The sequence below is a fragment of the Apium graveolens genome, chromosome 7, assembly GCF_009905375.1.
Source record: "Apium graveolens cultivar Ventura chromosome 7, ASM990537v1, whole genome shotgun sequence".
Classification (NCBI taxonomy): domain Eukaryota; kingdom Viridiplantae; phylum Streptophyta; class Magnoliopsida; order Apiales; family Apiaceae; genus Apium; species Apium graveolens.
In genome coordinates, this window is record NC_133653.1 from 88562801 (window position 1) to 88575218 (window position 12418).

General features: G+C 33.6%; 1 protein-coding gene across 1 annotated transcript; it reads right to left on the minus strand.

The window, feature by feature from the left end:
• Positions 1-8139: 8139 nt before the first annotated feature.
• Positions 8140-12418, minus strand: LOC141675183 (uncharacterized). Its single transcript, XM_074481896.1, has 3 exons — positions 11526-12418; positions 8728-9273; positions 8140-8506 (listed from the first exon to the last, which is right to left on the minus strand). Exons 1-3 carry the CDS (start codon positions 12387-12389, stop codon positions 8402-8404), a joined length of 1515 nt encoding a protein of 504 aa, XP_074337997.1. The 5' UTR covers positions 12390-12418; the 3' UTR covers positions 8140-8401.

The window sequence follows — 12418 nt, forward strand, 5'->3', positions numbered from 1 at the left end:
GCCCTCTTCTGGCGGCCAGATTCCCCCTCCTTAGGCCTCTTGATATTGTTAATGGCCTCGCAAGCTGAAAGAAAGATAAGAGAAGTATTAAAACTCTGGAAATGACAAAGTTGCAATAAAGGGAGGAAAGAAATAGTTGCGCAGATAAATTTACCCTTATCACTGGCCTGAGAGAGACCAACTTTCTTCAACGAGAACTCCTCTAAAAGGGTCCAAGTGTCTGTTTTTCCGTCATCTGAAATGAGGACTTGATAGGCCACCTCCTCCTAATCAGTTAACCTGATGCTACCAGGACTACCATCTGACACTTTGCAAAAGGGCCTACGGAAGAGTGTGGCCCAATCACCCTCAGCCCAGGCCAGCCTAACAAACTCGTCTCTCCACTTAGGGTTATTCTCAACTATAGAGTTGCTATCAAAAATATGGGGAACTTTGGGTCATTGACGGATTAAAACCCAGCCCGGTTGAGATAAAGAACTGTTATAAAATTGGAAAACTTTCCTAAAGACAGCTACTGTGACGCCCTCAATCTCGGGGTTAGGAAATGAGGACTGACACACCTCTAATCTATTAATTAAATATGCATAAACCCCGATTAACTACTAACAGGATCAATAGGATAAAGTATGAGACAAGATTACAACTACCAATCACAATCATATAACTTACAAACCCAAAATATTATTAAATAAACAATATCGATTCCGGTTGGGAATCGACAGATAACCCAATATATCTCTATGCACTTCTTTCTAGGTGCGAGCTCACTCATAAATACCACTACCTGCTCTGGCAACCGGAAGCCCTCAACACGGTAGGAACCACCAGGTACGCTCTTACGAGCAGTGCGCCTAAGCCTGGCCATCTTCTTGCTTAACTGCCATGGTTAGATTAAGATAAAACAAATGAGTATAAAACTCAGCAAGTAACTGAATAGCAGTTCTACAATATCAAATCACAATATGCTTTATCAAACTAGGGCATTCTACGTTAATTATTCTAGGTGGCAGATTTCCATCTTTTTGGGTTAAGGAAAGGTTTCTGAAGAATAATATGGGGCTTTCAAGGAACAAGGCTCAAAGCAGGACGAAAGCCGACATTCATCACAAATCATTATAGGATCAAAATAGATCTTTCGATAGAGGAAAGCAACAGTATTCCAAGATATAGAATTAATCATATGATCAACAATTTCAAGAATCAGGGTTCTCGAGCTTTAAGCTCTACAATGACATAATCAACTCTTTTCAAAGCAATAAACCATTTTCATTTTCAAAAATCAATTTACTGAACAAAGTTTCAGTTCCCTTTTTAAATAATCACTTAGAACCCTTGATTGGATCACTTTATCTTTCCATTTCATTATATACGGGTGATCAGCCCGTATCGACCTCCATTCCGGTCTTTAAGGTACCAATCAGCATAATTTCAACCTTAAATTGGACTAGCCCCGCTAGCCTCTTACCATGACTGGACTAGTCCCACTAGCCTCTTACGTCCCAATCCAATCCATCAGGAATTCATTTGGAAAACCTTGAGTTGGAAAAACATGTAGGTTTTCAAAAATCCATTTTTATCGTTACCAAGCATTTGAAATCATTCGGACTCTTTCAAGTCGAAACTCATTCTTAGTTCAGATTTTAAGGAAACAAAGTTCAAGGAGTGATTCAAAGATACGCAAGGAACAATTCATAAGAATTCTGTATCAGGGATAACAAAATACTAAATTTGAAGGATTGACATTAGTTTAGGGATCAATAGGATGATCAAAGAAACAGAATATCATTAAACAGGGTTAACCAAGATAATCAAAAGGTTCAATATAATTCATGGTATAATAGGTAACTTGAACAGAAAGGTCAGATTATCAAAGAGTGAAATCAATAGGCTTATCAATAACAGGTTATCAAGAACAAGGATACTTCAAATCAATATCAGGGTTTTATAAAATAAGGGTTTCATAAAACAAGGGTTTCATGCTTAAACAGTTCAATACTCTACATGGTATGAACAACATTCTCTTTATAATCATTTACACAAGTAATCAGAGTTACTTGCCTGGATTTGCTTTCCTGAAGGTTGAACTACTGCCACCTAGTAAATCCTTTCCTTTCCTAGCCTGAATGCCCTCACGCTCTGAATCTACAATATAACCAAAAATCTTAATTAGATTCCCAACTCTCGTTCCCGGAACGATCACTCTATATGATAACTCGATTATATCTTTGACTCGAGTATACGAATATAGCTTATACATATAAGCACATAGCACATAGCATATCCCTTTCTCGTAACTTTTATATCCTTATATACTTAACAATCAAAACGTATTCGCTAAATCTTAACTATTTCTTAAATTGCACTAACATAACTCTTTTACGACCCTTGCTATCACTTATAGCTCTTAATAGCAAATGATTTAATTTCCTTTTTCTTTTATTCCTTAAGTCGAACCATACATACAAAACACATCCACATATATTCAATTTCAATCTCACACATTCATGCACAACTTATGGAATTTACAAGATTCATTTATTCACTTTAACCTTATCCTTTTTAATCAAAAACCGAATCATAAACACATTAAGGGCCAAAATCAACTTATTTTAATCATCAAAAATTCAAACACGACACTACTTAATCTTTGTCATGCAATCACTTAAGTTCACCTTTTTACTCCTAAGAACCCCATTCGGGTTTTTCCATAAATCACATACAAGAATGGATTTTTAACATGCAAGGCAATACATCACATTTCCCACTTATTTTAGTTCTTAACTAGATCATTCCATTCACTTAAACACCAAATCATGCAACACCTTACTCATTCAACCAACATGCATTCATTTAATCAACAATTAACCCCTTTTTATCTCATTTTTCATTCGGCAAGAGCATGATCTACAACCCAAGGACTAATCAATAGCATGCACATCTTGATCTTCTTTAAAACTAACATGCATTCACTTTTTAGGCCATATAAACTTAGTGTTCATCAAAATCAATTCACAAAAATCGAATTCCTCTTTTTAATTAACAAAAAGCCGAAGCAAAAATCCACATGCAAACCTCAATTTTTGATTTTCTAAGCAACAATCATTTGCACACATTCTTTTACTCCCTAACACAATCAATGGAATCATTTTATCAAGCACACACTCGATTTTCATCAAAGAAGCAAAACCCTTTTTCAAATCTTCAAGAAATCATAACATGCAAAGCAAAAAAATCAAATGATCATACCATGGAAAATCCACCGGCTCTCCTTTGGATCATGGCCGGTGGTGGCCGAACTTGAGAGAGCCCATAACGGGTCTCTTCTCGAGTTTATGACCTCCAAGCATGCTTGAATTCACTCTCATGGTTATGCATCAAGAAATGGTTTTTCTTGAACACCACCATTGTGATTATCCAACAAAACTTTTATAATTACTTACATGCAAGTAGGAATCAAAGTGTATACCGAAAATAACAACTAATGGTAGCAATATCTTGGTGTTTGAGTGTGTTTTGGTGGTTGCATGCAAGTGAGAGAGGTGAGAGATGAGAGAGCCGAGAGAGAGTGAGAGAGAGTGTTCGAGAGAGAGTGAGGAAAGAAAAAAAAGAGAGAAAAGAGTGAGTGCACGGGAAAGAAAAGAAAATGGGGGAGGAAGGGGTGATTTATACTCCACCAAAGTAAAGGCAAAATGGTAATCTAATAATTCCTTTTTGACTCACACATTCTTTCTCTTTTTACTCAAATGCAACAAAATTCAAATATAAAATATATCTCTCTCGGAAAGTCGAGAATTACCGAAAATGACAATTTTAACACGTAGGTCTCGAAATTAGCTTTTTATCCATTACTCATAATAAGAATTTGAGCGAACGGTTCATTTTATATGAATTTCACAAACTTGCTTTAATAAATACATTTTCCACATAAAATTAATTTAAAAATACAAAGATCAACAATCAAATTCACTCATCATTTTTTTAAAAAGTCTCTAGGACCATTACGAAGATAATTGAACAAATCCCATATTTTTATCTTTCTCGGATGATTTTATAAAAATGCGCGAAGGTTAATTAAACATTTATTTAAATCACGTAATTCCTTTAAAATTCACAAAATTGACACAGAACACATAGTCATGCATACAGTCAAGCAATCACACATATACAGTCACAGAACGACTCAGGTCTGATCATAGAACTTATCCCTCTTTAATCTTTATCCTCTTTACGCGTACCGGGTCACGTTCAGCCTGACGGCCCGACGCTCAGCGTTTCGATTACGCTTCTCATTATCTTTACCAATCAACACGTCACTTAGGACGAAATACTTTATTTATTCATTCACTTCATTCAATCACACATAATTCACATTTTATATTCTTTAATTCCATATTAGGATGGGTTCCGTTCTACCTGACGGCCCGACACCACAGCTTAACTTCTAAGCTGACTCTTTAAATTGGAACATTTTTATCCACGCTCCTAAACTCTAGTATACAGATAAGACAAATAATCATCACTTAGTCACATAATTATAATCACATCACATAACACATACTTTATTCTCTTAATTACGTCGCAAAATTCTCAGTCGTCACAGCTACGGAAAGAGGAAATCTATTTCTAAGACAGAGAACCATAAAAAAAAATATTCCTCCATGCATTAGGAGGGAGCTGACACGGGTTGATTTTTACATCCACAAGTAAGCGAGGAATAAATTCATAAAATGGGAACCTAAGACCTGCGGTCAGGGCTCCTCGATAAATAAATAGGGTGTCGCCCTCCCAGTTACATGTCCTATCCCCAGGGGTACCCGGGGCAATCCTAAGGTGAGGAGGAAGTTTATACAAGGAGTTAAAAGCCTCAATTCTACCCTCAAACTCGTGAAAAGTGTTATCGTGGTTATATGAATCTAATTCAGATAAAGAGGGATATTCATCGCCTCTAGAGTTTATCATATCAATTAAAGAAGTGTACGGATATTGGATTTGGATGGCAGTACCTCTCTTGGAAGTATTCATCTTCCCCAAACGAGCTAGATCTCGATCCGCCATTGATATTCTTCAGATGAATGCTTGAAACCCATAAAAACTTGAAGGTGGTGGGGCTACGGTAGCTGAGACCGCCGGAAATCGCCCTTCTAGAGAGGAAATTTGAGAGAGTTTTGAGACAAGTTTGAGTGAGAAGTGAGAAGTGAAATGAGAATTCTCACTTCTCATATCTCTTTTACAGCCGAAAAACTCGGAATATGAGGCGTTTAAAGCCCATAAAGCCAAGCCCAACTCGAGGAAAGCCCACCAACAGGGGAGTTTCGTGGATATTCTAGAAGCAGGAATGGAAACTGAAAGGTCAAAAATCGATCAGAATTTTGAAGAGATAATTCGATCAGAGTCCTGATCGAAAAAGGGAAGAATCCTGATCAAAATTTCATTCGATTAAAAAGGTAAAAAGTCCTTTAGTTCGATCAGAGTCCTGATGATTGACGAAGGGAAGAATCCCGATCGAAATCTTATTCGATTAGAAGGGTAAAAAGTCACTTAGATCGATCAGAGTCCTGATCGAAAAAAATGGGATCCTGATCGAATTTTCATTCGAACAAAAAGGTAGAAGTATGCATTAATTGATCAGAATCCTGACCAATTCGATCAGGAATTCTAGCCTATTCACCTCAGACTTCACTGACAAGAATACATATAGTTCGATCAGGATCCTGATCGAAATCGATCAGGATTCCTGGTCGAAATTCCATCGATTAGAGTGGTGTATTATGAGCTAGTTCGATCAGGATCCTGATAGAAATCGATCAGGATTCCTGATCGATTTTGCATAAATCCTGGTCAAAATTCAATCGACCAGAGTGACAGATTGACAGTTAGTTCGATCAGGATCCTGGTCGATTTCGATCAGGATCCTGGTCGATTTCGATCAGGATTCCTGATCGATTTGACACGTCTGCTGATCGATTTTGAGCCAGAAATTGAGAATAAATCCAGAAAAAAGGATAAATTTCTGAAAATAAAGGAAAAATTCCTGAATATTAAGGACAATTTCCTGTAAATCTCAGAAATTAAAGGAAAAAAATCCCGGAAAATACCAGAAAATTCCTAAAAAAGAGGGAAGAAGGTACGAAAATAATAGGGAAATTCTAAAATAATCTTGGAGCTATAAGCAAGGCAAATCGTTGTGAATGTGTAGGTCGCTCCCCACTTTACGCAAAAACGATACCCTATAAGGGAACAAACGAACTTAACTTCTGCGAAATTTTTTACGGTTTCCCAGAAGTTGGGGGGCAAATGATATGGGCCTAAATATAGCCTAGATAAATAGTTAATGTCGAATTAAGTATGCCTGATATGGTCCAGTAACGATGCCCAGCTAACAAGGCCCAAAACCCTGAATATTAATTAATTTCGTAATTAAATAATAAAGGAGAAAAACAGCTATTAAAATGAGTCCCAGTGGGGATATAAATCCTTGTAGATTGGCCTCCAAGGAACCTCATGGGATAAGGAATTAGCTTCATACTTCTTAGGACTCCAAAGTCCATTCTAATTCAAAGACTTGCCCACCAAGTCTCCTAACTCAAGTCCAATTTAGGGACTCCCAACGTTTATATAAGGGGTCTCACCCCCACCAATCAGAACTACGTTTTTTGACTTGATCCTTGGCATACAGCAAGGTACGTAGGCATCTTGTAAGGCAGATCGAGTCACGAAACACAAGAGCAGTCAAATCCAGCCTCGAAGCTCACGTTCCCTAGTAATAAACACAACCATTATTATACCTTAGTTTTTGATCCATAACAATATATATATATATATATTAGTGATATACTCAATTTTCATATTAAATTATTTTATCAAAATATTTATTATTTTTTGAAATTCTTGAAATGTCACCCAAACAAATAAATGTTGACATTAATATGGTTGGATCATGAAATAATATTTTTTAAAAATTGAAATTATCAAAAATCATGTGCTAATTTACGACGGAATCTGTCATAAATTATTATCTGCAAAAATTTGAGAATAGTCAAATTTACCGCCAAAATTTTGGGGAAAAAGTTAAATTTCCCTCTTTTATAACTTACGACGAATTTTAATTTCCGTTGTATATTGGATGTTCCAATATTTTAATCTGTCACAAATATTTCGTCGTAAATTTAGATGAAATATTTTTTTATTTAATTTCACATTTAAATTTTAATAAAAATATTTAACTTACGACGCAATGTTCAAATCGTCGCAATTTCAAATGTTTTTTATTTTCCCGCCAAAATTTTTTGGGAAAAAGTTAAATTTCCTTCCTTGATAACTTACGACGAATTTTAATTTTCGTCATAAATTTGGCGATCCGATTTTTTTGTCGCAAATACTTCGTTGTAAATTTAGATAAAATATTTTTTTTATTCAATTTCAATTTAAAATTTTAATAAAAATAATTAACTTACGACGAAATGTTTAAATCGTCCCAACTTCAAATAATTTTCATTTTTGTTTAATCGTATCGTGCATAATTTTATTAATAAAATACTAAATTTACAATGGTTTTAGGTTTCGTCGTAAACAATTACGACGCTTTGGGCGCGCATTTTTCCCGTCATAAGTTGAGCGCGCATTTTTCCCGTTGTAATTTACCTATTTTGTTGTAGTGTGTGTCATATATGCACAGCTGTGCTTGTATTTTTTTTTTTGCTTGTATCTTTTATTGTTTAACAAGGATATATATCAACCTACATGCATTATTCATATATTGTTTATACGCAACCACGTTTATTATATACTGTAGTTTTTTGGGCATTGCACAACAAATTAAGGATAAATATTAATAAACGTTATCTTTGTAGTCTAATCTTTGAAAGGTCAGAGTGCCAATGATGACACTGAAGGATTGATGTGATGATGAAACACTTGAAATTGAAAATTTTGAGAAGATAATTATTTGGTAATTATAAGCACTTGATCCTGGATTATATCATATCGCCATAGAATAGATCATGCTCCAGCTATGCAAATAACAGCTTCAAACATACTCATTTTCCACAATTATATTTTGTCACTTTCTAAAAAATTGAGAATAGTAAGGTATTCAAAATTATCTCAATCATACAAAACCTTCAAAATATATATCTCAATTACAATCTATGAACCATTTTCATACATTTCCAAAATCATAATAACCATTTACATGCAAAGATACACGTGGACAACTTGTTCAACACAGTTCATCAACAAGTATCTAAAAGCAGACGCCTACGAAAAGACATGGCAGATGTAACATTCAAATATGGAGAAAACACAATACGTACGTGTTGATATCTTTCTAGGATGTATATAAATACATTATCAAGATTCCCCCCAAATACATGTACAACCAACTAGCATCAGTACAGAATAGTCATGGTGGTGTCACAGATTCCCATTCCTGGCAGTCCCTTACTCTGACCTGTAATTCTTCTTCGTCTTCCCCATCTACAATCTCGCAACACTGTCTACGTGGTGCCTGTAACGTTTGACATTGTAAAATTATTGGCCTTACGTGTTCATCACTATCTTTTTTTATATATCAGAAGCACCCCAGCCCCATGCATGGAGTATATAGTAATATACTAACATAGATAACTAAACAGTTGGTCTTTTTAGGCTACATCGTGCATACAACATCTGTTACATTTATATTTTTCATTTCAATTAATCAGATACTAGAAAAAATTGAATACTGACCTTTTTCCAGGTGTGAGGTTGTAATTTGTGAGCAGAGACATTGACAGCTTGGATAGACATTGCAACTGAATAATCCGTGCTCTCGCATAGTACCCCTTGTTTAGCAGCTTGGGCATACCCGGTGAATGTTAGACCCGTTTCATTAATAACCTGAACCCGGTCCATGAAATAAATCACGGGCACTTCACAAGGGTCGGAGCTCATGATCCGAGTGTTAAACGTGAAAGGCTCGTTACTCCAACTCCTCCAAGATACAAATGTCCGAAATGCTGTTTCTAATGTTTTAGAAGATATTAGTTTAGGGTACAATTGCACTGTGTAGCCCCAAGAAACAGAAACTGACCAATTTCGCTGCAAGTCATAGCAGAAGCTATGTTGAAGGGTTCGACCGGGATCCGCATTGTATGCTTGAACAAGTTTCTTTACGGATCCCACCCGGGTCAAACCCGGAAATATTGGCTGCAAATAGTCAAGATGGTGCAGTGACACCAGAGGTGCTACTGGATGTGCTGCAAGAAATCCATATATATCCCCCCTCAAATCAACCTGAAATATTTTCTAGCAATCAAAAACTGTTCGTTGCATTCGGATAAACTAGCTCTATAGCCCGTGTAATGCACGGGCATGCTCTAGATTGGGCGAATCGATATTATTTTAGTTATAGTTGTTGATAATATTTCATATTGTCCCCCCTTCGAATGATGATGGATTTATTTGTGTATATAAGTAGTTTTTTATTGTCATGGCATTGGTGTAATAGTATTTATCTACAATTGACGTAGAGACCTGTACTGACATTTCTTGTTTTCCACCGTTAAGGACGATTCATGGAAGTTTTTTAGAAATTTTAGTAATTACCCAAACTACTGCACGATATAGTTGTTTGTTTACATAAAAAAAAAATTATAATTGTTATTTGAATTTTAGTATTCTTCAATTTTAATTTCCGACCTCAATAACTCTTTCCCCTCTCTCGAAAAATATTAATAAATCCACGTCTCTCGACATACTAGACGCTTCCTATTTGTATTTCAAATGTAAACTTTACCAAAATTATTTATTTTAGTTAATATTATCCGTTCACGCCATGTTGACGCAGTAAAATACCAATATAAACCAACATTATTATATATTTTATGAATTATGAAGACTATAAGTTAAAGGTTTTTTTACATAAATTCACACATACATATACATATATATGTGTGTATATATTATATATACATATATGTGTGTATATATATGTGTGTGTATATATATATATATATATATATATATGAAAGTCCTTAATTTAATTTTTTTATGTAATCAAGTTTCTCATGTATTAATATTATTTATTTTGTTATAATAATAATAATAATTATTATTATTATTATTACTATAATAATAATAATTATTATTATTATTATTAGAATTTTTAATATATATGTTTTATAAACCTGCTATTCAAATTAAATATTTTATATTTTTTAATGAAATTTAAAATTATTACTATTACTATTACTATTTATTTTTACTTTATATTTAAAATTCACTTATTTATATTATTAATTTGATAATTAATAATGTATGTATTCTCGTTTTTAGAATTTAACTTACGTTAAAAATAAGTATAATTTTATTTTTTGTAGAAAAAAAATATTGAATAATTAACTAAAAGGGAAATTTCATTTGAAAATCAAGTTTTTAATTTTCGGAGCAAATAAAAAGGATAAGACAAGACTACCCCATGCCAAATAGAAAAACAAACTGAGGATAATATAATATTTTTATTATATTGCTCTAATAATTAAGAACCTACTCTGAAAATATAACATCTCTAACTAAATTGTTATTTATATACAGATGTACGTGCATACGTATAGATATATATATGTATGTATACATGCATGCGTGCATATATTTTTATAATAATTAGTTATAAATAAATATATATTTATATATTAAGTATGTAATAATTAATCAATATTAGCAAGTCAATTATGGGAGAGCTTATGTATTATATATGATGCATGCATGTATCTCTATAATAATTAGTTATATATATATATTAAGTATGCAACAACTAATCAATATTAGTAAGTCAATGATGAGATAACTTATGTATTATATGAATTTTTATGCAAGGGTTATCATTTAAATTTTTTATACTAATTTTTTTAATAGAGTATGTAAATTTTATGAAGAAATTATTTTTAATGAATTGCATATTAATGATGTTTTAATTGAGCTAATAAAAATTACATGAATGAATCTGTATTAATTATATAATAATGAATGAGGTATAATGGTTAAAACAAATAATGTGCGGATATTAATTACTGTATTTATGATTAAATTTACTCGGCGAACCCCTGTTGTTGTATTAAATATATAATAGATAATAGATAATAGATGCTAATTAACTATAATAAATAAATGAATAAAATATTTTAATATCTAAGATTGAATAACACTGCAGTATTTGTACATAATTATAGTAATATTTCAAACATTAAAGTCAACTCTACCATTCCAATTCAAAATAAATGATATTCTGTTACAAATGTATGCATTAACTAGCCAGACTGAATTTTCAGTTACATGCACTTGGATAAGTAAACATTTAAGTCACTACTTATGTTTGGGTCTAAATTTCATATACTGTAATGTAATTAAGTGTAAATTTTTTAACGAATTTCAAATTGAGACTAATTAGCCACATTATTAATATCATATTTGTCAATGTTATAATATAAACAAAAGCAAATAGAAAACTAACGTTTACATATATTAAAAAAAAGTGCATAATTAAGGACCTGATGAAAGCCGAGTTCTCTGGTAACGGGTATCCCAATTTCTCCGATACAAGCCTGGATTTTCTGATCAGATCCGTACAATGATGCATATCGATCTATGCATCCGTCTAAAACCCTAACAAGTTCCGTTGCTAAAGGATAACTGATTGCAAAACCGCCGCCGCCATAAGCCATACTGTATGAATGTATCAAATTTTGTTCTACACTTTCCGAGTTGCCACCAATGTAATACATTTGATTGTGATCATATTTTCTCAACACTGTCAATAGATTTTCCACGAAAAAAACTGTGTCATCATCACCTAAAATGAACCATCTTACATTTTGCAACCTTAAATCATAACTTTCTTTTATAATTCTTGCTATACGTATGGCCGATCGTGATCCATACCAGCTCGTATATTTGAATCTAGAAGTGTCCTCGGATATTCGGTATGGCGGTGATGTATCCGGCCATTTCTTGGTACCTTCCGGTGTATCATCCAGCCACACAAACCCACGTGTTATATTAGGTTTCCACCAAACTTCACAATAATGTCGTCTTGTGTTCCATGTTTTTGCTGAGCCACCAATGCCAAATAATATATGTGTAAGATTTGTTTGTTGATCAATGGAAGAATCTGAGGTCCTGGATCTTTGTGAAAAATCTGCGGAACGAATATTGATTGTTTGTTGATCGCAATCAGAACATGATACGTGCCATTGAGAGTGGTTAGAGAAAAATGAATAAGAAAATAGAGAAAGCGAGGCCACAATGCAAATGACCACAAAGCTTTTCATTAGTAATGAGAAAATGTCACTGATTTTTATAAGCTGCAAAGATGTATAGATTTTAAGTTTGGGGTTTAGATCAATGTGTTTCATGATTCCTGATGGGAAGATGAAGACGTCAA

Coding starts and splice junctions, on each gene's coding strand:
- LOC141675183 (XM_074481896.1), bottom strand. CDS start 12,389: ATGAAACACATTGATCTAAACCCCAAACTTAAAATCTATACATCTTTG. Junction 9,274..11,525: donor GAGAACTCGGCTTTCATCAG/GTCCTTAATTAT, acceptor AAAATATTTCAG/GTTGATTTGAGGGGGGATAT. Junction 8,507..8,727: donor AACCTCACACCTGGAAAAAG/GTCAGTATTCAA, acceptor CAAACGTTACAG/GCACCACGTAGACAGTGTTG.